The 24,064-nt window shown below is 40.0% G+C and overlaps 1 protein-coding gene across 1 annotated transcript in view; it reads left to right on the top strand.

Moving 5' to 3' along the window:
- The window catches only part of CD109 (CD109 molecule), a 146,035-nt gene that overhangs the window by 97,373 nt on the left and 24,598 nt on the right, over positions 1–24,064 (top strand). Inside the window, exons 22-24 of the mRNA XM_023219253.2 lie at positions 1,582–1,800; positions 8,769–8,913; positions 13,208–13,384. Coding sequence (XP_023075021.1) covers positions 1,582–1,800; positions 8,769–8,913; positions 13,208–13,384 — 541 coding nt within the window. The remainder of the gene's footprint in view (positions 1–1,581; positions 1,801–8,768; positions 8,914–13,207; positions 13,385–24,064) is intronic.

The following is a 24,064-nucleotide window of genomic DNA, read 5'->3' as shown; positions in this document are numbered from 1 at the left end:
GAGACTGAAAATAGGCATGTCTTTTCAGTGATTTCTTCTGCTAATTAATGTCTAAGGATATCATTAGCATGTCTACATATTACCTCCTTGAATTTTCAGCATAAGTTTTCCACTTTTGCCATGGAAGTTCCTTATTGTCTCTGAAGCATGCCTTTCTCTTTCCTGCCTCCCTGCATTTTCCCCTGGTTTTCCTCACATCTGGAATGTGTGGCCACTTCTCACTGCCACTGTGTGCCCACTGCAGTTTTTTTTTTTTTTTTTTTTTTTTGAGACAGGGTCTTGCTCTATCACCCAGGCTGGAGTGCAGTGGCGTGATCTTGGCTCACTGCAATTTTTGTATTTTTCACAGAGACAGAGTTTTGCCATGTTGGCCAGACAGGTCTTGAAATCCTGGCCTCAAGTGATCTGCCTGCCTTGGCCTGCCAAAGTGCTGGCATTACGGGCATGAGCCACAGAACCCGGCTGCCATTCTGTTATGTTTGTAGCCCCCATGTTTATATTTTCAAGGATTCACTATTGGATTCATGTACTTTGTATCTCCTTAGCTAGTCATTTCCCTGGGAGGCAGGGATTAGGTTCACTGTTTGTGTTGTGCCTACAGTATGTTAACCAAGTGACTCATTTTTCTTCTCCCAGAATAAATAGGGATATGTAATTAACTTTATTACATGCATGAAAATGCCATAATCTCTTTAGGCACTTTATACATAAACTTTTTAAATTAAAAATTTATTTTTAAGCTTTTTATTGGCATACTTGGCTGACAATGTGGGAAGTCAATTTTTTTTTTTTTTTTAATTTTACTTTTTAACCCAGTCATCATGGTACTGTTTAACAAGCAAAAGATCTAGAGTCAAAAGGCCTGGATTCAATGTTGAATCTACCACTTACCAACAAACGACTTAATTATAGTTTCCTCATCTATAAAATGGAAATGATAATTATTATACCCATAAAAGATACTCTGAGAAGCAGATGAAAAAATCAATGGGAAAATAATTCATAAAATGTAAGGCCTATAGAGATGCTATTATTGATGAGACTGGTAACTTTGGGATAATTTATAAAAGTTTACAACCAAGATATACTTCAGGACTAATGTCTGAGTTGTACTTTCCCTGCAATAGTTTTTTTTACAGAGACTTTGATAAATTCAATAACATTTCATGCTGTTTTCTTCATATTTTTCTAATGGGACCAGTATGTTCCAGGATGACATCGTTAAATCAAGCTGGTGGTAATATCAATATATGAAATAGCCTTTCTGTGCACATCCTTACCATCTAATGGCTTCAGATAGTGAGAGAATTTAATATTAGCGGGATGACTAGAAATGGAGCTAAAGAGTGCCCTTTCCCCATGTATCTTGAGGTTGAGGGGAAAGCATAGAAAGGAAAGGAAGTTTTTCCTGATACCCTTTGATACTCTTCTTGGCTGAATCTTTGTCTCGTCTTTTCCTCACAGTCTTTAGCCTCACAGTCTTTAGCCTCACAGATTTGACAGTACTTAAATTGGTGATAAAAGAGTACTTTACTGAAGGGCATTTATTATACAAAAGCTTTGATTTATTTTTTCTTTCAGGTTAAGGTAGTCATTGAGAAAAGTGACAAATTTGATATTCTAATGACTTCAAGTGAAATAAATGCCACAGGCCACCAGCAGACCATTCTGGTTCCCAGTGAGGATGGGGCAACTGTTCTTTTTCCCATCAGGCCAACACATCTGGGAGAAATTCCTATCACAGTCACAGCTCTTTCACCCACTGCTTCTGATGCTATCACCCAGATGATTTTAGTAAAGGTAAATATTTGATGCCTGAAAGAAATGAAATGGAAATACATAATTAAAAAGAGCGGAAGATTTTTTTCTCTTGGTTAAATTTTTTGGCATATCTAGTAGGTTGTCTTCTTTACCCTTCTGGTAATGCCTAATCACTTTCTCGTCTGTAAAAATAAATCATTCAGAAATAATTGCCAATTTCCTCTTTAAATTTAGTCAGGAATGTGACTATAAAGACTAACATCTCTTTTGCAGTCATTTACATCTACAGACTGTGTTACATTGGGATCCTATTAAAACACGGTCAAGTTGATTTGTAGATTTGGAATTTTGGAATGTTTCAGTGAAGGTAAAAGAGATTTTGTAGATTTTTTTTAGAGAAGACATTCTAGACAGAAAGATAATGAGCATAGTGGATACACACTTGTATTCTGGGGTGAGGCAACCCTGTGTTTGAATCTCCGCTCTGCCAAGTGTAATTTTGAACAAGGCATTTAATCTCCCTGTCTTTGGATAATAATAGGAACTACCTCAAAGGGTTTTTCTCCTTACATTTTCATCTTCTTCTCTGTCATTTCCTTTTTTTTTTTATTATTATACTTGAAGTTCTAGGGTACATGTACACAACGTGCAGGTTTGTTACATATGTGTACATGTGCCATGTTGGTGTGCTACGCCCATTAACTCGTCATTTGCATTAGGTATATCTCCTAATGCTATCCCTCCCCCATCCCCCCACTTCACGATAGGGCCTGGTGTGTGATGTTTCCCTTCCTGTGTCCAGGTGTTCTCATTGTTCAATTCCTACCTATGAGTGAGAACATGCGGTGTTTGGTTTTCTGTCCTTGTGATAGTTTGCTGAGAATTATGGATTCCAGCTTCATCCATGTCCCTACAAAGGACATGAACTCATCCTTTTTTATGGCTGCCTAGTATTCCATGGTGTATATGTGCCACATTTTCTTAATCCAGTCTGTCATTGATGGACATTTGGGTTGATTCCAAGTCTTTGCTATTGTGAATAGTGCCACAATAAACATACGTGTGCATATGTCTTTATAGCAGCATGATTTATAATCCTTTCAGTATATACCCAGTAATGGGATGGCTGGGTTAAATGGTGTTTCTAGTTGTAGATCCCTGAGGAATCGCCAAAGTGTCTTCCACAATGGTTAAACTAGTTTACAGTCCCACCAACAGTGTAAAAGTGTTCCTATTTCTTCACATCCTCTCTAGCACCTGTTGTTTCCTGACTTTTTAACGATCGCCATTCTAACTGGTTTGAGGTGGTATCTCATTGTGGTTTTGATATACATTTCTCTGATGACCAGTGATGATGAACATTTTTTCATGTGTATGTTGGCTGCATAAATGTCTTCTTTTGAGAAGTGTCTGTTCTTTGCCCACTTTTTGATGGGGTTGTAGGTTTTTTTTTTTTTTTGTAAATTTGTTTGAGTTCTATGTAGATTCTGGATATTAGCCCTTTGTCTGATGAGTAAATTGCAAAAATTTTCTCCCATTCTGTAGGTTGCCTGTTCACTCTGATGGTAGTTTCTTTTGCTGTGCAGAAGCTCTTTAGTTTAATTAGATCCCATCTGTCAATTTTGGCTTTCATTGTCATTGCTTTTGGTGTTTTAGTCATGAAGTCCTTGCCCATGCCTATGTCCTGAATGGTATTGCCTGGGTTTTCTTCTAGGGTTTTTATGGTTTTAGGTCTAACATTTAAGTCTCTAATCCATCTTGAATTAATATTTGTATAAGGTGTAAGGAAGGGATCCAGTTTCAGTTTTCTACATATGGCTAGCCAGTTTTCCCAGCACCATTTATTAAATAGGGAATCCTTTTCCCATTTCTTGTTTTTGTCAGGTTTGTCAAAGATCAGATGGTTGTAGGTGTGGTATTATTTCTGAGGGCTGTGTTCTGTTCCATTGGTCTATATCTCTGTTTTGGTACCAGTACCATACTGTTTTGGTTACTGTAGCCTTGCAGTGTAGTTTGAAGTCAGGAGGTGTGATGCCTCCAGCTTTGTTCTTTTGGCTTAGAATTGTCTTGGCAATGTGGGCTCTTTTTTGGTTCCATATGAACTTTAAAGTAGTTTTTTTCCAATTCTGTGAAGAAAGTCATTGGTAGCTTGATGGGGATGGCATTGAATCTATAAATTACATTGGGCAGTATGGCCATTTTCATGATATTGATTGTTCCTATCCATGAGCATGGAATGTTCTTCTATTTGTTTGTGTCCTCTTTTATTTCACTGAGCAGTGGTTTGTAGTTCCTCTTGAAGAAGTCCTTCACATCCCTTGTAAGTTGGATTCCTAGGTGTCTTATTCTCTTTGAAGCAATTGTGAATGGGAGTTCACTCATGATTTGGCTCTCTGTTTGTCTGTTACTGGTGTATAGGAATGCTTGTGACTTTTGCATATTGATTTTGTGTCCTGAGACTTTGCTGAAGTTGCTTATCAGCTTAAGGAGATTTTGGGCTGAGACAATGGGGTTTTCTAAATATACAATCATGTCATCTGCAAACAGGGACAATTTGACTTCCTGTTTTCCTAATTGAATATGCTTTATTTCTTTCTCTTGTCTGATTGCCCTAGCCAGAACTTCCAACACTATGTTGAATAGGAGTGGTGAGAGAGGCCATCCCTGTCTTGTGCCAGTTTTCAAAGGGAATTTTTCCAGTTTTTGCCCATTCAGTATGATATTGGCTATGGGTTTGTCATAAATAGCTCTTATTATTTTGAGATACGTCTCATAAATACGTAATTTATTGAGAGTTTTTAGCATGAAGGGCTGTTGAATTTTGTCAAAGGCCTTTTCTGCATCTATTGAGATAATCATGTGGTTTGTGTTGTTGGTCCTGTTTATATACTAGATTACGTTTATTGATTTGCATATGCTAAGCCAGCCTTGCATCCCAGAGATGAAGCCCACTTGATCATGGTGGAGAAGCTTTTTGATATGCTGGATTCGGTTTGCCAGTCTTTTATTGAGGATTTTTGCATCGATGTTCATCAGGGATATTGGTCTAAAATTCTCTTTTATTGTTGTGTCTTTGCCAGCTATGGTATCAGGATGATGCTGGCCTCATAAAATGAGTTGGGGGAGGATTCCTTCTTTTCCTATTGTTTGGAATAGTTTCAGAAGGAATGGTGCCAGCTCCTCCTTGTACCTCTGGTAGAAATCGATTGTGAATGTGTCTGGTCCTGGACTTTTTTTGGTTGGCAGGCTATTAATTACTGCCTCAATTTCAGAACCTGTTATTGGTCTATTCAGGGATTGAACTTCTCCCTGGTTTAGTCTTGGGAGGGTGTAAGTGTCCAGGAATTTATCCATTTCTTCTAGATTTTCTAGTTTATTTGCATAGAGGTGTTTATAGTATGATCTGATGGTAGTTTGTATTTCTGTGGGATCAGTGGTGATATCCCCTTTGTCATTTTTTATTGAGTCTATTTGATTCTTCTCTCTTTTCTTCTTTATTAGTCTTGCTAGCAGTCTGCCAATTTTGTTGATCTTTTCAAAAAACCAGCCCCTGGATTCATTGAGTTTTTGAAGGGTTTTTTGTGTCTCTATCTTTTCAGTTCTGCTCTGATCTTAGTTATTTCTTGCCTTCTGCTACCTTTTGAATGTGTTTGCTCTTGTTTCTCTAGTTCTTTTAATTGTGATGTTAGGGTGTCAATTTTAGATCTTTCCAGCTTTCTCTTGTGGGCATTTAGTGCTATAAATTTCCCTCTACAGACTGCTTTAAATGTGTCCCAGAGATTCTGGTATGTCATGTTTTTGTTCTGATTGGTTTCAAAGAATGTCTTTATTTCTGCCTTCATTTCGTTATGTACCCAGTAGTCATTCAGGAGCAGGTTGTTCAGTTTCCATGTAGTTGAGCGGTTTTGAGTGAGTTTCTTAATCTGAGTTCTAGTTTGATTGCACTGTGGTCTGAGAGCCTGTTATAATTTCTGTTCTTTTACATTTGCTGAGGAGTACTTTACTTCCAACTATGTGGTCAGTTTTGTAATAAGTGCGATGTGGTGCTGAGAAGAATGCATATTCTGTTGATTTGAGGTGGAGAGTTCTGTTGATGCCTATTAGGTCTGCTTGGTGCAGAGCTGAGTTCAATTCCTGGATATCCTTGTTAACTTTCTGTCTCGTTGGTCTGTCTAATGTCAACAGTGGGGTGTTAAAGTCTCCCATTATTATTGTGTGGGAGTCTAAGTCTCTTTGTAAGTCTCTAAGGACTTGCTTTATGAATCTATATGCTCCTGTTTTGGGTGCATATATATTTAGGATAGTTAGCTCTTCTTGTTGACTTGATCCCTTTACCATTATGTAATGGCCTTCTTTGTCTCTTTTGATCTTTGTTGTTTTAAAGTCTACTTTATCAGAGACTAGGGTTGCAACCCCTGCCTTTTTTTGTTTTCCATTTGCTTGGTAGATCTTCTTCCATCCCTTTATTTTGAGCCTATGTGTGTCTCTGCACTTGAGATGGGTCTCCTGAATACAGCACCCTGATGGGTCTTGACTCTTTCTCCAATCTGCCAGTCTGTGTCTTTTAATTGGAGCATTTAGTCCATTTACATTTAAGGTTAATATTGTTATGTGTGAATTTGATACTGCCATTATGATGTTAGCTGGTTATTTTGCTCATTCATTGATCCAGTTTCTTCCTAGCATCGATGGTCTTTAAATTTGACATGTTTTTGCAGTGGCTGGTACCAATTGTTCCTTTCCATGTTTAGTGCTTCCTTCAGGAGCTCTTGTAGGGCAGGCCTGGTGGTGACAGAATCTCTCAGCATTTGCTTGTCTGTCAAGGATTTTATTTCTCCTTCGCTTAATTTGGCAGGATATGAAATTCTGTGTTGAAACATCTTTTCTTTAAGGATGTTGAATATTGGCCCCCACTCTCTTCTGGCTTGTAGAGTTTCTGCTGAGAGATCCACTGTTAGTCCGATGGGCTTCCCTTTGTGAGTAATCCAACCTTTCTCTCTGCCTATGCTTAACATTTGTTCCTTCATTTCAACTTTGGTGAATCTGACGATTATGTGTCTTGGAGTTGCTCTTCTCGAGGAGTATCTTTGTGGCGTTCTCTGTATTTCCTGAATTTGAATGTTGGTCTGCCTTGCTAGGTTAGGGAAGTTCTCCTGGATATTATCTTGCAGAGTTTTAACAATTTGGTTCTATTCTTCCCGTCACTTTTAGGTACACCAATCAGACACAGATTTGGTCTTTTCACATAGTCCCATATTTCTTGTAGGTTTTGTTCATTTCTTTTTACTCTTTTTTCTCTAAACTTCTTTCTCACTTCATTTCATTCATTTGATCTTCAATCACTGATACCCTTTCTTCCAGTTGATTGAATCGGCTGCTGAAGCTTGTGTGTTCGTCATGTAGTTCTCGTGCCATGGTTTTCAGCTCCATCAGGTCATTTAAGGACTTCTCTACATTGGTTATTCTAGTTAGCCATTCGTCTAATCTTTTTTCAAGGTTTTTAGCTTCTTTGCGATGGGATTGAACTTCCTCCTTTTGCTTGGAGAAGTTTGATCGTCTAAAGCCTTCTTCTCTCAACTCGTCAATGTCATTCTCTGTCCAGCTTTGTTCCATTGCTGGTGAGGAGCTGCTTTCCTTTGGAGGGGGAGAGGGGCTCTGATTTTTAGAATTTTCAGCTTTTCTGCTCTGTTTTTTCCCCATATTTGTGGTTTTATCTACCTTTGGTCTTTGATGATGGAGATGTACAGATGGGGTTTTGGTGTGGATGTCCTTTCTGTTAGTTTTCCTTCTAACAGTCGGGACCCTCAGCTGCAGGTCTGTTGGAGTTTGCTGGAGGTCGACTCCAGACCCTGTTTGCCTGGGTATCAGCAGTGGAGACTGCAGAAGAGTGAATATTGCTGAACAGCAAATGTTTCTGCCTTATCATTCCTCTGGAAGCTTCGCGTCAGAGGGGTACCAGGCCGTGTGAGGTGTCAGTCTGCCGCTACTGGGGGGTGCCTTCCAGTTAGGCTACTCAGGGGTCAGGGACCCACTTGAGGAGGCAGTCTGTCCATTCTCAGATCTCAAACTCCTTGCTGGGAGAACCACTACTCTCTTCAAAGCTGTTAGATAGGGACATTTAAGTCTGCAGAGGTTTCTGCTGCCTTTGGTTTCGCAGTTGATGTTCTTCTTAATGTTAAAGTCTCTGAAAAGTATTCAGGGCTCCTTCAGCATTTAAGAAGTAGTCATCTCCATGCTTACGCATTTTTGTTTCATTTTTCCTTTCCAAACTTTCCATCCTCTTTTCAATAAAGGAACTGCATCTCGTTCTGTTGTCCAGGCTGGAGTGCAGTGGCGTGATCTTGGCTTACTGCAACCACCACATCCTGGGTTCAAGCGATTCTCCTGCCTCAGCCTCCCAAGTAACTGGGATTACAGGCGCCTGCCACCATGCCCAACTAATTTTTGTATTTTTAGTGTAGATGGAGTTTCACCATGTTGGCCAGGCTGGTCTCAAACTCCTGATCTTCGATCTATCCACCTCGGCCTTCCCCAAGTACTTCTTTGTCATTTTCAAGGCCAGTCCATGAGATGCCTTATCTAATTTAACTAGAACTTACTAACAGATTTGAAGTAAGATTAACAAAATGGTAGGCACTGTGTCATCAGATTTAATTCAGTTCCATGGAAATGGTGCCTATTAAGTGTAAAGCCTATTGAAAAACATTTCAGTTAATGAAGTGTACTGTACTTAGTGAGAAAATGTAAAAGTAGGAAAAATTAATCAAAGTTATGGTAATTTATTATAATACAAACTAACAAGAAAACTCATTCTGTGAAATGAATGTGTTACTTGTTTTAATAAAATATCTAATTTAAAGAAAACAAAAGAAGAAATGATAGGTGCTTATCTAGCCATACATAAACCTTAGACATAACAGGTCAGATGTTTGTGTTCATATCTGTGTATAGTTCTCTGTAAATATGTCAGTAGAGACCATGTTGATTGTGTTCATTTTTTTCAACAGGCTGAAGGAATAGAAAAATCATATTCACAGTCCATCTTATTAGATTTGACTGACAATAGGCTACAGAGTACCCTGAAAACTTTGAGTTTCTCATTTCCTCCTAATACAGTGACTGGCAGTGAAAGAGTTCAGATCACTGCAATTGGTAAGAATAGAGTATATCACCATTGATTGATTTAATTGTATACGATCATATATGTTGTTCCTGTAATTATAGATGTATTTTCTTATTGAGTCCTAATAAGAAGAGATGACAAAAGTTTTAAATTGGGCCCAACAACTGATTATAATATGAAGGCTAGCAAATCATGTATCCTAAAACAGTTCTCAGTCATCAATGTGCATAAGAATCACCTGGGAGTCTGGTTTACTAGGTCTGGGGTGGGGCCTGGGAATCTGCATTTCAAACAAGCTCCTAGGTGTTGGTGATACTTTTGGCTTGTAGACCACACTTTGAGTAGCAAGGCCTCACTCTACTGTGACTGGAGGGAGGGGTCATTCCTAAGAGCAGAGCTTCTGGCTTCTGCGGCTCTCCACCACTGGTGAATATCAGAATCTTCTAAGGAGCTCTGTAAATTCAGAAATGTCTAAGCTCTACTCTAGACCTACTAAGTCAGAATTGCTTGGGCTATGGCTTGGTCATATATATCTTAAAAAGCTTTCACAAGTGATTCTGATAACCAAAGGTTGAGTACTACTGCCTAGAGCAGTTCTCTGTGCAGGATATGAGTAACCTTTACAGTAGAAAGTTACTCACTGACTTCGGTCACCTCTCCTAGTTACTTTCCGTAACATAATAGTACTTTTCAAAAATTGGCAATTTATAATTGTATAAATTTATGGGATACAAAGTGGTATTATGATTTATGAATGCAATGTGGAATAACTAAATCAAGCTGGTTGACGTACTCATCACCTCAAATACTTAACTGTTTTTTTTGGTGGTGGGGAGAACATTTGAAATTTGCTCTCTGAGCATTATTTATTTATTTATTTTATTTTATTTTTGAGATGGAGTCTCACTCTGTCGCCCAGACTGGAGTGCAGTGGCGCGATCTTGGCTCACTGCAACCTCTGCGTCCCAGGTTCGTGCCATTCTCCTGCCTCAGCCTCCTGAGTAGCTGGGACTATAGGCATCCGCACCACGACTGGCTAATTTTTTTTGTATTTTTTAGTAGAGATGGGGTTTTAGTGTATTAGTCAGGATGGTCTTGATCTCCTGACCTCATGATGCACCTGCCTTGGCCTCCCAGAGTGCTGGGATTACAGGCGTGAGCCACCACGCCTGGGCTTTATTTATTTATTTATTTTGATAGAGTCTCTCTCTGTGTCCCAGGCTAGAGTGCAGTGGGGGGATCTTGGCTTACTGCAACCTCTGCCTCTTGGGGTTCAAGCGAGTCTCCTGCCTCAGCCTCCTGAGTAGCTGGAATTACAGGTGCTTGCCACCACGCCCAGCTAGTTTTTGTATTTTTGGTAGAGATGGGCTTTCGCCATGTTGGCCAGGCTGGTCTCAAACCCCTGACCTCAGGTGATCCACTGTCCTTGGCCTCCTAAAGTGCTGGGATTACAGGTGTGAGCCATGGCACTCGGCCTTTCTTAGCAGTTTGGAAATGTACAATACTCTTGTTATTAACTATATTTACCGTGCTAAAAGTACTTTTTTTTTTTTTTTTTTTGAGATGGAGTCTTTCTCTGTAGCCCAGGCTGGAGTGCAGTGGTGTTATCTCAGTTCACTGCAACCACTGCCTCCTGGGTTCAAGCAATTCTTATACCTCAGCCTCCCACGAAGCTGGGACTACAGGTGTGTGCCACCATGCCCAGCTAATTTTTTGTATTTTCATTAGAGACGGATTTTACCATCTTGTCCAGGCTGGTCTCAAACCCCTCACCTCAGGTGACCCACCTGCCTCGGCCTCCCAAAGTGCTGGGATTACAGGCATGAGCCATTGTGCCCGGCCTAAAAGTATTTTTTAATTAAACATGGTGTCTATACAATTGGTGTTATTAGTCAGGGTTCTCCAGAGAAGCAGAACCAATAGGAGATACTTATATATAAAAGGAGGTTTATTATGAGGAATTAGCTTGTGCAATTATGTAGGCTGAGAGGTCCCATGATCTGCTTTTGCAAGCTGGAGACCCAGGAAAGCTGGTAGTATGATTCACTCCGAGTCCACAGGCCTGTGAACCAGGGGAACTGATGATGTAATTCCCAATCCTAGGAGAAGTTGAGATGAGATGTCTCAGCTCAAGTAGTGAGGCAGGAAAAAAAGGTGAATTCCTCCTTCCTCAAGCTTTTGTCTATTCAGGCTCTCAGTGGATTGGATGGTGCCCACACACACTGGGGAGGATAATCTGCTGGACCCAGTACACTAATTCAAATGCTAGTGTCATCTAGAAACACCCTCACAGACACTCAGAAACAATGCTTAATCTAGGCATCCCTCGGCCCACTGAAGTTGACACACAAAATTAACCCTCATGAATGGTTTGTTTATATAGTTGTGCTTTACAAATAACTGAAGACAACATTTTAATTAATGACGTCCAATAGTTTGTTAGGTCTTTCTTTCCTTTTTTTTTTTTGAGATGGAGTCTCGCTCTGTCGCCCAGGCTGGAGTGCAGTGGCAAGATCTCTGCTCACTGCAAGCTCCGCCTCCCGGGTTCACACTATTCTCCTGCCTTAGCCTCCCGAGTAGCTGGGACTACAGGTACCTGCCACCACTCCCTGCTGATTTTTTGTATTTTCAGTAGAGATGGGGTTTCACTCTGTTAGCCAGGCTTGTCTCAAACTCCTGACCTCAGGTGATCCACCCGCCTTGGCCTCCCAAAGTGCTGGGATTACAGGCGTGAGCCACCACGCCCAGCTTGTTTGTGAGGTCTTTAAGGTGTTAGGACCTAAAACATGTTTTTACAGTTCTTTTATATTTTCACTGGCAGGTGTAATGCTTTTTTATTATAACCCAAACAACCAATCCGTAGGCAGAGGACTTTCTTTGGAGGCATATATAGACACACATATGTATGTGTGTGTGTATCTATCTATCTATCTATCTATCTATTTTTTTTTTGGAAGAGACAGAGTTTAGCTATGTGTGCCCCAGGCTGGACTTGAACTTCTGAGCTCATGCAGTCCTCCTGCATCAGCCCCTTGCATAGCTGGGACTACAGGCATGCATCTCTGTGCCTGGCCAATTCTTAAAAGGAATTAAATAAGCTCTCTATTTAGGGGAATAAATTATTTTTAAGCATCTCACACAGTGTTGGGATGCTGGGAAATGGACTACACATACACACACACACACATGCACACACGCACACATATACACAGAGGGAAGGAGCCTGGCTTTTTAAATATACTCCATCACTCCTTACATAGGAATGATTCTATATGTGGTCATGGAAATACCCTGAGGCTTAATTTTTATGCTTGATATAAAGAATGGATTTTCAAGTTTTATTTTTGCATGTTGTTTTAAAGGCCTAGTTTGTATCCCAGAATGTATGAATTTTAGTTTCCTTCTTTGAACTTTGATAGTCTATGTTCACTTTGAATATTAAATACATAGCCTGCAGTGGTAATAATATAATCTCTATTTTTTTCCTTGTATTCACATCTAAAATTTAAGCTACACTGGCACAGCTTCAGCCTATTCATATGAAACAGGTTCTTTTCCCTTTTTTTTTTCAAATTTTTAGGATCACATTTTCACTAGGTATTTGGACTTGGCATGGTATAAGTTTTCAGAATAAACAACATGGAAAGATACTGTTATCTGTACAGCTTAACAATGGCAGGGCCAAAATTAGAACTCAGTCTTCATATTTCTGAATTTTTACTATTTTCCCTGAGTTGTGGTGTTAGGATGTGGGTAGAGGGTTTTTAAAGCATGTATTTTGTTTAATTTTAGATTACTAACTTTGAAGAATATTCCTAGTCCTTTTGATCCTGAGATTAATTGAAATACTTGTATTTGTTGTTGCTAAATAGAACACATTGGAAAACACTACAATCCTCATTGTTTTTTTAAAAATTATTTCTGAAGTGCTTGTGGTGTATTAGTAAGAAATAAGAATAAAATTTTGTTTGCGTGAAGAATACTAATAAAACGTTTCTTTCCTGTATGAGTGATGGTGTCTTACTGATCAATTCTGTACATTTTTAAAATTAAAAAAAAAATTTTTTTTGCTTACCATATGCTTAACTGAGCTAAAAATGTCATCTTTCATCACACGACCTACAAGTTCAGTACCAGAGCATTGTTTTTTTTTGAACAGTCTTCTAAAAGCTTGATGTAAAGTTTCAACTGTGTTCCAAGCAGTGGAATATTCATATTGCTTCAATGACAGAGGCCTTCTGTTCTCAGGGGAAGTCTCTTTGCCACCAGCAGGTAGTTGTTACTGAGTATTTACTGAATGAATTGCATGTCTTGTGCTTACAGGAGATGTTCTCGGTCCTTCCATCAATGGCTTAGCCTCATTGATTCGAATGCCTTATGGCTGTGGTGAACAGAACATGATACATTTTGCTCCAAATATTTACATTTTGGATTATCTGACTAAAAAGAAACAACTGACAGATAATTTGAAAGAAAAAGCTCTTTCATTTATGAGGCAAGGTAAGCATTTTAGAGACCTACATTTGTTCGTAGAAAAAAATTTGTCTTTTTTTTTTCAGGTAGAGTTCATTCTAGACCATATTTCAAAATAGGTGGATTTTGTCTTAGGTAAGTGATGGGCTACACGGTGTTGACATGTGCAGGAAGTGCAAACAATGGAAAGCTATTACTGTTCTTCCTTTAGCTAACTATTCACTCACTGCTGCTAAGATGTTTGTTAGTAATGGCTTAAGAGTTAGTTTCTGGAGGGGACTTGTATTATACTAAGGAATCTGAAATTCAAAACTCCTTAAAAATCTAGAGGAATACTCATTCATTCATTATTTACACATTTGTGGAGTGTTTCTTAGTGCTAGGATCAGTTCTTGTGCCAAAAAAACAGAGGGAGCCAGGGCCTGTCTTCTTAAGGAATTCGCTGCTCAGTGGAGAAGATGGTTTGTATGTAAATAGATGCAGTGCTGTGTGGTGGGGACCTTCTCGGTGCATTTAAAATGTCAGGCAGATGAGGGTTAGGGGAGAAATGTTTGTATGAAGAGGACCTGCTGGACCCTGAGGAAATACCATGCTAGTGAAGACTGTATCCTGAATCCTTAAAAGGTGGCAACTGTTCACAGGCACCCAGATCCTTTGTTTTGGCAACTTGTTAATAATAGCAGTTGACATGAGTTGAGTGTGTCCTGTGTGGCAGGCAGTGTTCTAAGCACTTTACATCTCATACCTCATTGAAGGCTCACCATTAGTATTAGCATGATCCTGTTTTTTTTGCAGATGAGGAAGCTGAGGTGTGGAAAAGTTAGTTAACTTGTCCAGGGTCATATAGTCATATAGAGCTGGGATTTGGACTCTGAGCCTATGCTCTTGACATCCATACCTAGGAGGAAACAAAGAGATGTGAGACACGTTTAATGATAATAGTAAAGTAAATTTGATTTTCTGAAATACTCCGAAAGCCAACCAAAAATTACAGTCTCAGTTTTTCATTTCCTTATTAGTGGACCTCTAGCACAAACTCTCTGGCTATTTCTCTCTGCACAATTTGTATGATATATCCTGTCCATCAAATTCATGAGGATTAGAAGGGCTCACACAAACTGATTAAAAATGAGGATTCACTATAATCTAAGAAAAATGTAGTTCCACACTTTCCAGCTCCTATTTTTTTTAGTTTTTGTTTTTTATAACAAATGGATTAAATGAAAAGTAGAGGCAAGCTATTAATTGATTGCTAATTTTTCCACAGAAGAATTAGAAAACTCGGTAAAGACACCATTTTAATATGAGCTTTTCTTCCAGTTTCCCTTATTGTGTAGAGATTTTTAAATTCTAAACTAGTTCTATGTAATGACAGTAATAGCAACTAAGTCTGTTTAAATGTTTTATGCATGTTTCATTTAATTCTCACAAAAACTCTAGGAGTAGGTGTACTATTATTATTTCCATTTTATAGATGAGGAAATTGAGGTACAGAGAGGTTAAATAATTTACCCATGGTGGCCTGGCTCCACCGTCTACCTTGTTCCTCAGAACACTATGGGGTAATTCTGATTTGCAATGTTCTCGGGTTTTTAGAAGCAATGGGATATGACGGAAAGGACCAGGAATCGGGACGGGATGCTTGAGTATCACCACTGTGTAAGAAGTCTCACTGGAGGTTTTGATAAAATAGTAAGGGAGGAACATGCGATCCTGTAGGGAAGGAGGCACCGAAGGTTAGAATATGGAGTGTCAGATTAGACTAAAGTAAGCTATAAGGTGTTGGGTTTAAGTAGATGAGCTAGAGTCAGTGTCTGAAGATCTCCCTGGGATAGGATGGCATAGACAAAGGCTGAGTGGGAGTCAAGGGGTTGTGGGTCAGGAACAATGCAGTGTATGAGACCACAAACCAAGGGAGACCAGTGTTTAGAATCAGGGCTGAGTGTGGCCTGAGTTCTGATGTGGGGAAGGACATAGTGGTATATTTTCTCTTAGATTAGGGCCAGACCCTGCAGGCACTGTGACCAGCCCTGAAACGCAGCAGGTGGTTAGGTCCTCTGGGAAATTTGTAGAGCTCCAGCAGTTGGAATTTCCTGTATAGAGTTGCCCATGTAAAATTATCCTTGTTTATACACGTTTGTGGGTTGGTCATGTTTTAAATATATACATACAGGAATAACCTTTTTCAAACTTTATTATAATTAAATTTAAGTGGTACCAACTGGTCTCTGTGGTATATTGTGTGCCATGCTAAAAACAAATGAGATCTTTTATTTTATTTTATTTTATTTTTTATTATACTTTAAGTTCTAGGGTACATGTGCATAACGTGCAGGTTTGTTACATATGTATACTTGTGCCATGTTGGTGTGCTGCACCCATCAACTCGTCAGCACCCATCAATTCATCATTTATATCAGGTATAACTCCCAATGCAATCCCTCCCCCCTGCCCCCTCCCCATGATAGGCCCTGGTGTGTGATGTTCCCCTTCCCTAGTCCAAGTGATCTCATTGTTCAGTTCCCACCTATGAGTGAGAACATGCGGTGTTTGGTTTTCTCTTCTTGTGATAGTTTGCTAAGAATGATGGTTTCCAGCTGCATCCATGTCCCTACAAAGGGCGCAAACTCATCCTTTTTTAAGGCTGCATAGTATTCCATGGTGTATATGTGCCACATTTTCTTAATCCAGTCTGTCACTGATGGACATTTGGGTTGATTCCAAGTCTTTGCTATTGTGAATAGTGCCGCAATAAACATACGTGTGCATGTGTCTTTATAGCAGCATGATTTATAATCCTTTGGGTATATACCCAGTAGTGGGATGGCTGGGTCATGTGGTACATCTAGTTCTAGATCCTTGAGGAATCGCCATACTGTTTTCCATAATGGTTGAACCAGTTTACAATCCCACCAACAGTGTAAAAGTGTTCCTATTTCTCCACATCCTCTCCAACACCTGTTGTTTCCTGACTTTTTAATGATTGCCATTCTAAATGGTGTGAGATGGTATCTCATTGTGGTTTTGATTTGCATTTCTCTGATGGCCAGTGATGATGAGCATGTTTTCATGTGTCTGTTGGCTGTATGAATGTCATCTTTTGAGAAATGTCTGTTCATATCCGTTCCCCACTTTTTGATGGGGTTGTTTGCTTTTTTCTTGTATATTTGTTTGAGTTCTTTGTAGATTCTGGAAATTAGCCCTTTGTCAGATGAGTAGATTGCAAAAATTTTCTCCCATTCTGTAGGTTTCCTGTTCACTCTGATGGTAGTTTCTTTTGCTGTGCAGAAGCTCTTTAGTTTAATGAGATCCCATTTGTCAATTTTGGCTTTTGCTGCCGTTGCTTTTGGTGTTTTAGACATGAAGTCCTTGCCCATGCCTATGTCCTGAATGGTATAGTTTTCTTCTAGGGTTTTTATGGTATTAGGTCTAACATTTAAGTCTCTAATCCATCTTGAATTAATCTTCGTATAAGGAGTAAAGAAAGGATCCAGTTTCAGCTTTCTACTTATGGCTAGCCAATTTTCCCAGCACCATTTATTAAATAGGGAATCCTTTCCCCATTTCTTGTTTCTCTCAGGTTTGTCAAAGATCAGATGGCTGTAGATGTGTGGTATTATTTCTGAGGACTCTGTTCTGTTCCATTGGTCTGTATCTCTGTTTTGGTACCAGTACCATGCTGTTTTGGTTACTGTAGCCTTGTAGTATAGTTTGAAGTCAGGTAGCGTGATGCCTCCAGCTTTGTCCTTTTGACTTAGGATTCTCTTGGCAATGCGGGCTCTTTTTTGGTTCCATATGAACTTTAAAGCCGTTTTTTCCAATTCGGTGAAGAAACTCATTGGTAGCTTGATGGGGATGGCATTGAATCTATAAATAACCTTGGGCAGTATGGCCATTTTCACAATATTGATTCTTCTTATCCATGAGCATGGTATGTTCTTCCATTTGTTTGTGTCCTCTTTGATTTCACTGAGCAGTGGTTTGTAGTTCTCCTTGAAGAGGTCCTTTACATCCCTTGTAAGTTGGATTCCTAGGTATTTTATTCTCTTTGAAGCAATTGTGAATGGAAGTTCATTCCTGATTTGGCTCTCTGTTTGACTGTTACTGGTGTATAAGAATGCTTGTGATTTTTGCACATTAATTTTGTATCCTGAGACTTTGCTGAAGTTGCTTATCAGCTTAAGGAGATTTTGGGCTGAGACGATGGGGTTTTCTAAATATACAATCATGTCATCTGCAAACAGGGACAATTTGACTTCTTCTTTTCCTAACTGGATACCCTTTATTTCTTTCTCTTGCCTGATTGCCCTAGCCAGAACTTCCAACACTATGTTGAATATTAGTGGTGAGAGAGGGCATCCCTGTCTTGTGCCAGTTTTCAAAGGGAATTTTTCCAGTTTTTGCCCATTCAGTATGATATTAGCTGTGGGTTTGTCATAAATAGCTCTTATTATTTTGAGGTACATTCCATCAATACTGAATTTATTGAGCATTTTTAGCATGAAGGGCTGTTGAATTTTGTCAAAAGCCTTTTCTGCATCTATTGAGATAATCATGTGGTTCTTGTCTTTGGTTCTGTTTATATGCTGGATTACGTTGATTGATTTGCGAATGTTGAACCAGCCTTGCATCCCAGGGATGAAGCCCACTTGATCATGGTGGATAAGCTTTTTGATGTGCTGCTGAATCTGGTTTGCCAGTATTTTATTGAGGATTTTTGCGTTGATGTTCATCAGGGATATTGGTCTAAAATTCTCTTTTTTTGTTGTCTGTCTGCCAGGCTTTGGTATCAGGATGATGTTGGCCTCATAAAATGAGTTAGGGAGGATTCCCTCTTTTTCTATTGATTAGAATAGTTTCAGAAGGAATGGTACCAGCTCCTCCTTGTACCTCTGGTAGAATTCAGCTGTGAATCCATCTGGTCCTGGACTTTTTTTGGTTGGTAGGCTATTAATTATTGCCTCAATTTCAGAGCCTGCTATTGGTCTATTCAGGGATTCAACTTCTTCCTGGTTTAGTCTTGGAAGAGTGTAAGTGTCCAGGAAATTATCCATTTCTTCTAGATTTTCTAGTTGATTTGCGTAGAGGTGTTTATAGTATTCTCTGATGGTAGTTTGTATTTCTGTGGGGTCGGTGGTGATATCCCCTTTATCATTTTTTATTGCGTCTATTTGATTCCTCTCTCTTTTCTTCTTTATTAGTCTTGCTAGTGGTCTGTCAATTTTGTTGATCTTTTCAAAAAACCAACTCCTGGATTCATTGATTTTTTGGAGGGTTTTTTGTGTCTCTATCTCCTTCAGTTCTGCTCTGATCTTACTTATTTCTTGCCTTCTGCTAGCTTTTGAATGTGTTTGCTCCTGCCTCTCTAGTTCTTTTAATTGTGATGTTAGAGTGTCAATTTTAGATCTTTCCTGCTTTCTCTTGTGGGCATTTAGTGCTATAAATTTCCCACTACACACTGCTTTAAATGTGTCCCAGAGATTCTGGTATGTTGTATCTTTGTTCTCATTGGTTTCAAAGAACATCTTTATTTCTGCCTTCATTTCGTTATGTACCCAGTAGTCATTCAGGAGCAGGTTGTTCAGTTTCCATGTAGTTGAGCAGTTCTGATTGAGTTTCTTAGTCCTGAGTTCTAGTTTGATTGCACTGTGGTCTGAGAGACAGTTTGTTATAATTTCTGTTCTTTTACATTTGCTGAGGAGTGCTTTACTTCCAATTATGTGGTCAATTTTGGAATAAGTGCGATGTGTTGCTGAGAAGAACGTATATTCTGTTGACTTGGGGTGGAGAGTTCTATAGATGTCTATTAGGTCCGCTTGGTGCAGAGCTGAGTTCAATTCCTGGATATCCTTGTTAACTTTCTGTCTCGTTGATCTGTCTAATGTTGACAGTGGAGTGTTAAAGTCTCCCATTATTATTGTATGGTAGTCTAAGTCTCTTTGTAAGTCTCTAAGGACTTGCTTTATGAATCTGGGTGCTCCTGTATTGGGTGCATATATATTTAGGATAGTTAGCTCTTCCTGTTGAATTGATCCCTTTACCATTATGTAATGGCCTTCTTTGTCTCTTTTGATCTTTGATGGTTTAAAGTCTGTTTTATCAGAGACTAGGATTGCAACCCCTGCCTTTTTTTGTTCTCCATTTGCTTGGTAGATCTTCCTCCATCCCTTTATTTTGAGCCTATGTATGTCTCTGCATGTGAGATGGGTCTCCTGAATACAGCAGACTGATGGGTCTTGACTCTTGATCCAGTTTGCCAGTCTGTGTCTTTTAATTGGAGCATTTAGTCCATTTACATTTAAGGTTAATATTGTTATGTGTGAACTTGATCCTGCCATTATGATATTAACTGGTTATTTTCCTCGTTAGTTGATGCAGTTTCTTCCTAGCCTCGATGGTCTTTACATTTTGGCATGTTTTTGCAATGGCTGGTGCCGGTTGTTCCTTTCCATGTTTAGGGCTTCCTTCAGGGTCTCTTGTAAGGCAGGCCTGGTGGTGACAAAATCTCTAAGCATTTACTTATTTGTAAAGGATTTTATTTCTCCTTCACTTATGAAACTTAGTTTGGCTGGATATGAAATTCTGGGTTTAAAATTCTTTTCTTTAAGAATGTTGAATATTGGCCCCCACTCTCTTCTGGCTTGTAGAGTTTCTGCCGAGAGATCTGTTAGTCTGATGGGCTTCCCTTTGTGGGTAACCCGACCTTTCTCTCTGGCTGCCCTTAAGATTTTTTCCTTCATTTCAACTTTGGTGAATCTGGCAATTATGTGTCTTGGAGTTGCTCTTCTCGAGGAGTATCTTTGTGGCATTCTCTGTATTTCCTGAATTTGAATGTTGGCCTGCCCTACTAGGTTGGGGAAGTTCTCCTGGATGATATCCTGAAGAGTGTTTTCCAACTTGGTTCCATTTTCCCCCTCACTTTCAGGCACCCCAATCAGATGTAGATTTGGTCTTTTTACATAATCCCATACTTCTTGCAGGCTTTGTTCATTTCTTTTTCTTCTTTTTTCTTTTGGTTTCTCTTCTCGCTTCATTTCATTCATTTGATCCTCCATCGCTGATACTCTTTCTTCCAGTTGATCAAGTCTGTTACTGAAGCTTGTGCATTTGTCATGTATTTCTCGTGTCATGGATTTCATCTCTGTCATTTTGTTTATGACCTTCTCTGCATTAATTAGTCTAGCTGTCAATTCTTCCACTCTTTTTTCAAGATTTTTAGTTTCTTTTAGCTGGGTACGTAATTCCTCCTTCAGCTCTGAGAAGGTTGATGGACTGAAGCCTTCTTCTCTCATCTCGTCAAAGTCATTCTCTGACCAGCTTTGATCCATTGCTGGCAATGGGCTGCGCTCCCTTGCAGGGGGAGATGCACTCTTATTTTTTGAATTTCCAGCTTTTCTGCCCTGCTTTTTCCCTATCTTTGTGGTTTTATCTGCCTCTGGTCTTTGATGATGGTGACGTACTGATGGGGTATTGGTATAGGTGTCCTTCCTGTTTGATAGTTTTCCTTCTAACAGTCAGGACCCTCAGCTGTAGGTCTGTTGGAGATTGATTGAGGTCCACTCCAGACCCTGTTTGCCTGGGTATCAGCAGCAGAGGTTGCAGAGGATAGAATATTGCTGAACAGTGAGTGTACCTGTCTGATTCTTACTTTGGAAGCTTCCTCTCAGGGGTGTACTCCACCCTGTGAGGTGTGGGGTGTCAGACTGCCCCTAGTGGGGGATGTCTCCCAGTTAGGCTACTCAGGGGTCAGGGACCCACTTGAGCAGGCAGTCTGTCCATTCTCAGATCTCACCCTCCCTTTTGGGAGATCCACTGCTCCCTTCAAAGCTGTCAGACAGAGTCGTTTGGGTCTGCACAGGCCTCTGCTGCTTCCCCTGTTGTTTTTTAGCTGTGCCCTGTCCCCAGAGGTGGAGTCTACAGAGACAGGCAGGTTTCCTTGAGCTGCTGTGAGCTCCACCCAGTTCGAGCTTCCCAGCAGCTTTGTTTACCTACTTAAGCCTCAGCAATGGCGGGCGCCGCCCCCTCCCCCAGCCTCGCTGCTGCCTTGTGGTTGGATCGCAGACCGCTGTGTTAGCAATGAGGGAGGCTCCATGGCCGTGGGACCCTCCCGGCCAGGTGTGTGATATATTCTCCTGGTGCACCCGTTTGCTTAAAGTGCAGTATTGGGGTGGGAGTTACCCGATTTTCCAGGTGTTTTGTGTCTCAGTTCCCCTGGCTAGGAAAAGGGATTCCCTTCCCCTTTGCGCCTCCCAGGTGAGGCGATGCCTCGCCCTGCTTCAGCTCTCGCTGGTCGGGCTGCAGCAGCTGACCAGCATGGATTGTCCGGCACTCCCTAGTGAGATGACCCCAGTACCTCAGTTGAAAATGCAGAAATCACCGGTCTTCTGTGTCGCTCGTGCTGGGAGTTGGAGACTGGAGCTGTTCCTATTCTGCCATCTTGCTCCGCCAGAAATGAGATCTTTACACATTGGCATAATGGCTGTAATTAAGGAGATAAGTAAAAATTATTTGGAATTGTCATGATTGAACTTTGTACCTTTTGAAAACAAGATTCCAATTTGTATTCAAGATTTAGTTTGGTTTGAAGTAGAAACTACACAGGGATTAGACTGGTGCTTTATAATTTGGTATATATTCTTTGGGATATTTTAATACAATAAGGTAAAATATTTTAGAAAATGCCACATAACTCCATATTTATATATGCTTTATGAGCTGTAACTTTGGCTAATGAAATATTAATGCTTTAAAAAGATAGAATAAATTTTACATAGCTTGAAACATGTAAGCAGTGAAAACTCATTCCTTAAAAATAATTTCAGTAGGTGTCTTAGATACTTTCGCTGTCAGCAGCCATCCTACAAAATGAATGGTCCAAATCCTCAGTATCTGTTGTTTTCCCAAAGCAGTGCTAGTCCCTCAGGTCAGTCCTGGCCAGGTATGTGGCCAAACTGTAGTTTTTCGAAGTAACCCAGTGAGGGTCTCTACTGATTGCCTGAGATCCCTCCTCACATCTGTTGGTTGTTAGAAAGTGCAGTGGCCAGAGTGCAAAAAAAGTATCGTTCTCTAAATGCCAAGTAGTCCTTCCAAGTGTTGAGAATGCTGAGCACTACAGCTGTAAAGTAGGCGAGTCTCCTCTTGGGAGGAAGTAGATTGGAGCATAGCACTGGCTGGAGGCAGTTAGACCTAGGCTTGCATCCTGGGTCCCACCTTGGACCAGGTCCTTAGTCTCTCCAAGGCTTGGTTTTCTCACCTGCAAGACAGGGATAGTAAAAGAACCCACTTGGATAATAAAAGAACTCCTTGTTTTGAGGAGTCAGTGAGATATGTCAGCATTTTATTCAACACATAATAAGTGCACAACGAATATCAGCTATATTAGAATTGGTTGCCTCTAACTAGGGAGTTAGAGGTTGATGTCAGCAAATAAATGCTATCCATTCTCCCTCTAAAAACCGATATGAAATTCTTCTACTTCTCTCCATCCCATTGCTTATTGTTCTATACAAGCATGATTGCTCACTGGACTACTCCAATGGTTTCCTGAGTAGTCTGTCTTTTTCTGTGTTCCCTTCCCTTCAGTACATTCTCCATATAATATAAAAGGGATCTTTGAAAACGTCAGATCTTGTCACTTGCTTGCTTATGATCCTGCAGTGGGCTCCCAGCTTCAGCCTACAGGGTCTTGGGTGACCTGGCTTGGCCTCCCTCCTTAGCCTCATTTGGAGCTGGCTGTGTCTGGAACACTTTGAGCTCCGTGCTGCTTTGGGGACATGGCGCTTGCTCTTCCTTCTCCTGGCATGCTTTCCCCCTAGATCTTTCCATGGCTGCTCCTTTTCATCATTCAGTTGATGTTTGCCTCAGAGTGGCCTTCCCTGACCACTTAGTAACTCTAATTTGTACTACTCCATTTTATTTCTTTACTTAACATTATTTAAAATTATCCTGTCCATCATCTGTCCATGCATTTAGAGGGGGAGCTCTGTGACAGTGGGGACCATGTTTGACCTTCATTGTATAGCTATGTGGGCACTTCAATAAATTCAGAATGAGTGAATGACTTATTATCAATATTAACTTTTTTGGACTTTAGGTCCATCATCCTAATGTGAATATTGGGTCCAGAAGATCTCTGAAGCGCCCCACAGTGTACTATGATGATCTCTGGGCACTAATGGGTCTACCTGGCCTTGGCATTCTCTTAGCAGCTAAGAAGTGTGACCAGTGATTTCCACGTGCTACTCTTTGAGCTGGTGAAGTGGCTGATGAAAGTCAGCACAGTGGAGCTCCCAAAAATACATCATCTCACAAGCTGAACTAAATTATATTTCAAAGTATTGGACAAAAGCTTCTTGGTATAATGCTTTTCATTATGAAATCAGTGTCTCATTTCAGAGTCTCTCTTTTTTCTTTTGCCATCACATTTGCCAAAGTCCTTTAAATATACCGTAGTTGTTTTTATTATTTTAAGAAATTAAAGTAGCTTCGGTGTGAGTCATGGTTATATTATTTAAATGTCATTTATGGAACAGCGCATTGTTTTACTTAAATCATGCTTGGCCCAGGAGTTCTGTAACCTAAGCCATTATTTTGTTGGTGGAAACAACAGCTACATCATTGAATGAATTGTCTTTGCTGTCAAAAAGGAAAATGGAACCATAACATGAAAACTGTTTTTGATAAGGACTAGAAATCCTGAACCTGTTA

The sequence above is a fragment of the Piliocolobus tephrosceles genome, chromosome 5 (assembly GCF_002776525.5).
Source record: "Piliocolobus tephrosceles isolate RC106 chromosome 5, ASM277652v3, whole genome shotgun sequence".
NCBI lineage: Eukaryota > Metazoa > Chordata > Mammalia > Primates > Cercopithecidae > Piliocolobus > Piliocolobus tephrosceles.
Note: the sequence above shows the minus strand (reverse complement) of the source record. Positions and strands in the feature narration are given on the sequence as shown.